The sequence below is a fragment of the Berkeleyomyces rouxiae genome (assembly GCF_048999995.1).
Source record: "Berkeleyomyces rouxiae strain 22BRR77 chromosome Unknown BrBRR77_ptg000003l, whole genome shotgun sequence".
NCBI classification, from domain to species: Eukaryota; Fungi; Ascomycota; class Sordariomycetes; order Microascales; family Ceratocystidaceae; genus Berkeleyomyces; species Berkeleyomyces rouxiae.
The window spans coordinates 3,660,899-3,665,556 of NW_027396493.1; the positions used below are offsets into that span (position 1 = coordinate 3,660,899).

Below are 4,658 nucleotides of genomic sequence, written 5' to 3' on the forward strand. Positions count from 1 at the left end.
TATTACATGTAGATGGTAGGTGTCTAACTAGTAAGTATAACTATGTATCCTGAAAGCTCTATATCCTGCTAGATGAACAGATCAACGATCCAGTTCACAATGAGATCAAGATATTGGAGTCAATGCCCAATGAAAGAAGCTAAAGCATGACTAACTACTTGCACATCCATATGAATGTATGTATGTATGTATGTATGTAAATACCTACATAGTCATGCTTGTACACAAGACTCAACCTGATCGATACCCATTCTTGCAACTCCTTACCATGCATGTGTCGCAGGTTTCTTCGATACACACTCATGTGTATTCATGTGCAAGTAGAGTGTACTTCGTCTGGATTTCTATACCCTACATAGGAGGCTTTACCAAGCTATTAATAGCGCTTCGCCATACTGTGGCTGTTGTTAAAGTAACACAAGCTTAAATTGTGTCGCCAACTTTGACTTTTGGGACGAAGCCAATTATTTCACAAGAGAGCTTAGCCTCCGAGTCAACCCCCTTTACGGAAGTTAATGTTGCTCCCTTAAGCCCTGATCGGCTCGAAAACGAACGAACGTAAAAAGTGACGAATGTGTACGAAAGGTATATCGTCTGAGTCCGATGTATCGAATGTTTTGGGGGAGGGCGAATAAATTAGTAAATCGTTATCCTTTCAACTATCAACTCCTATTCTCTTCCATGCCCGAAGTCTTGCTTTATATTCCTATGTCGTGGGATGCTGTGGGTCCTTGCGACACGTGCTCATCGGTCACGTGCTACCCTTGTACCCTTATCTCAGCTCAACAGAATGTACCTTTATGCAATCGTGAATACGTGTAGTCAGCCTCCCCTGCGCGATCTTGTGTCCTTCACCTCACGATGATCTTTGCCTGTGAAGGCTACAGTGCTGGCGCCCTGGAAACTGCGAGTCACAGCCGCTGTGATAGCCTTATATTCCTGTCTCGCGAGGAACTACACAACTGCGCCTTTGCCAGCGCCTGGTCTTCAGGACAATGTGACCATCGCAGCAGCTATCCAGCTGACCTCGTCACAAGCAATTGTTGAAAATGAAGCAATTCCCACACAGTTGCTGCCGCCATCACAGCCTTGTATTGGGTTCAGCCTTGCGGTTTCGCTCGTTTTTCAATTTTCGCTCCACCTCCAGCGACGAACGAAAAAAAATGAACGAATTCGTCCCGAAAAGGTATATTCGGTATCCACTTTTCCAAAATTCTGGCTGAATATGGTCTAGCGCCAAAAAACACATTGAGTGACCTTGCATAACTTTGTGTCGAAATCAACAACGAGACCCCTACTAACACCAGAGATTCATTGCCATAAATGGCCTAGAGGCTGCATAAAAGGATTCTGGCGGATTCTGAGAGATTCAACCCCCGGTTGCGTTACTTTCGACGTTCGTTCGTTTTCGAGCCGATCAGGGCCTTATATTAAGCCTCCGATCCAACTTTTGACACTGCCTGGTTCGCAAGTTTTAGCCCCCCTACGGCATTTATAGCGCCCAAGGGCTCAATATTTAAGCCTCCGGCCAAGTCTCTCGTTGAAAATGTGGGCTATACGACACCCGCTTCAACAGGCAGCAACAAAATGCCAGACTTGCTCATGTAGGCGAGGGGGCGAATGGCGCTTGATTTGCGTAGGTAACAGAACCCTGGCTCTCGGAACCTAAATTTTGAGACCGACCAAGTCTTTCTCACAGAGGCTATGCTGATAACCGCGTAAGACGACATATGGTGAACCTCTTGTCGACTGCAGGTCGGTCGTGCAGCTATATCAAGGAAGGTATCACCACCCTCTGATCTAAAGATCTTTGTTGAAAACCATCGTCAACGTCATTAACTTCTCTTATGCAACTCACAGTTTTCTCATCCAACATTCAAAGTCTAGCCCTAAACCTCAACTCTTTTATCTCCTACTTCCCATATAACTTGTCACTATTTCGAGGTCAGCATGGCCCAATCCGACTTGTACAAGTATGAGCCATCTCTTGCTACCGCTGTTATCTTCGCTATTGGTTTCTTGATCTCAGCTGCACTACACACTTACCAAATCTTCAGAACCCGAACGTGGTTCTTTATTCCGTTTCTACTGGGCACAATTTGTGTGTATTGAAAAGAAAATCTTGTCACGAAATGATTGCTCAGAGAGTTAGACTGCTGACAAAAAATTTATCTTTTAGTCGAATGCATCGGTTGCGTTTGCCGTGGGATCGGTTCCAAAGAGACACCTGATTGGAGTCTAGGCCCCTTTGTCATTCAAAGTTTGTTTCTACTTCTCGGCCCGACGTTTTATGCTGCGTCTATCTACATGATTCTGGGCCGAATCATTACTCTTCTTGAAGCTGAAGCATACTCATTGGTTAAATCCACTTGGTTGACTAAATTTTTCTTGATTGGAGATATTATCTCTATTGCACTCCAGGGTATCGGTTAGTACAAACCATTCACCCATATTGCCAGATGATGAAGAGACTAACATTTCGCAGGTGGTGGAAAGCTGTCAAATGCTGAAACCGAAGATGAAAGATCACAGGGTGAAAGCTTGATTATCGGCGGTCTTATTGTCCAGGTTGCCTTCTTTGGTTTCTTCATGGCTGTGACGTTCATCTTCCACCGCAAAATCAAGAAAACCCCAACACCGAAGGTTGGCAGACTCGATAACACATGGCACATACTTCTTATGGTGTTATACACTACAAGTATTCTCATTTTGATTCGGTCGGCCTTTCGTCTAATTGAGTACATTCAAGGCCATGACGGAGAGCTCCAATCCAAGGAGTATTATATTTATGTCCTAGACATTGCTCTCATGCTTTTTGCTAGTGTCTTGCTGAATATCTTCCATCCCTCCAAATGCTTCTCTGAGAACGCCCAGGTCCAAAAGGGTCGGGAGTCTGCTACTCAGTTAACTGACTACAACTCAGAATACCACCGAGTGGGTGCCGTTTGAGGCACATATAGCGTATATACAGAGGTATAGCCAGTGTGCAGAATGAGAGACGGCTATTGATCTAATTAAATTCTACAGGCGACAGGTGGTTGAAATTTAGTGAAGGCAAACGTGATGAGGTGTTCGGAGGTGTGCGCAGGGTGGTGATGCCGAAATCAGTTTGACGACATGACGACACTACACCACGAAAATAAAAGTGGACCTGGGGAATGAACCGAGCAAGATCTGGCTATTGGTATAATTGGATTCCGCAGGGAACAAGCGGTTGAGGTGCAGTGACGTCGGACGTGTGGTGGTGATCAGGGTGGCGTTTGGGGAATCAAGCAAGTTACAGACCCATGAAGAATCAAATAAGCAAAAGCAAGCTCACTCGGAGGGTAAATTGACTGCGGTAAGTCTATTGGTATAACGTAATTGTGCAGGCGATAAGTCATCGAGGTACAATGATGATACACATTAAGAGGTAATGGGGCCAGTGATGGCGGGAGTCAAGTTACAGACACACAAAGATTTAAACTGGGAAAACAAAAGACAGTCGGAGAATGTGATGACTTCGTTGAGTTTATTAATATAATCCGAGTGCGCAGGTCACAAGCGGTTGATGTGTAGTGAGGGTAAACATGTGGTGATGGTCGGGGCGGTGTTTCCGGGAATCAAGTTACAGACACGCAGACATTTAAGATAACAAAACAAAGTGCAGATTGTGTAAACCCAGACAGGCAGGCTGAGGTAAAAATGAACTAAGGCGAGGGTTTTTGTTGATATTGTCAGCATGCCAACCCTACAAATAGAAGCATCTTAGGGTTGGTGCTCCTCTGACTACATCGGAATTGCCTTCAACTCGTTCACGTTCTAACATCACAAATCGCCACAAGAGGAACGCTATTGTAAAAGTTCCCAACCTAGTAGAAGCTGAACGACAAAAGGCCGTACTTCTCCTTTTCTTGCTCGGACTAGACCTTGACTCTAGCACAAGACATCGATGAACTGCTGGGCATAAAAGGGCTGCTCTCTCTCTCTTCCATAGTATCTAGAATAGAAGGCATCGATCATCGTTCGCCTTTCTTCCCCTTCATTGAATACATTCTCTTTCATTGAACTCTTTGAACTTGTGACGTTCCGGATACTTCTCCGTACAGGACAACAGTGAGTCCTCCTATTAAACACTGATAGTTTTGTTTAACAGACTATTGCAGTAAATAACATATACGAACTAACGGGTTTGAAGAAGTGACGATGCAGTTTGTTAGTGTGTAACGACAAACAGTACGGCGGACTGTATTTGTGCTACCTTGACTGACATTCAACTATAGTGGCAGTAGGTACAGTATATACTCTCTCTCTCTCTCTCTCTCTCTCTCTCTATATACCCGCCCTGGCCCAGTTTTGACACAAAACTGCTTTTTCACATACTAATCTTTTTTTTTTTTTTTTTAATTCATGTACCTTTTACCCCATTACTCCATACTAAAGGTACTTCAAATATTCTTTTTTTTTTTTAAATCCAACTTTTGCTAAAGACTGCCTAGCTCTGATTGGCTGGATCCGCTTGTTTATGCTCGGCTATTTGCCTGCAGAAAAAAAAAACAAATCTTGTATCCTGGTCTTGTTGCTGAGCAGACCTGGCAATTGACATGTACCCATGTCTTGGTATATATAGGATTCTTTTTTTTTTGTTCAAGTGCCTTTGTAAATGTCCAAGTCCCAGC

General features: G+C 44.0%; 1 protein-coding gene across 1 annotated transcript; it reads left to right on the plus strand.

The window, feature by feature from the left end:
* Positions 1–1,950: 1,950 nt before the first annotated feature.
* Positions 1,951–2,949, plus strand: BROUX77_004187 (uncharacterized protein; the record flags this gene model as incomplete). Its single annotated transcript, XM_073748921.1, has 3 exons — positions 1,951–2,101; positions 2,180–2,428; positions 2,486–2,949. 3 exons carry the CDS (start codon positions 1,951–1,953, stop codon positions 2,947–2,949), a joined length of 864 nt encoding a protein of 287 aa, XP_073606612.1.
* Between the last annotated feature and the right edge of the window lie 1,709 nt (positions 2,950–4,658).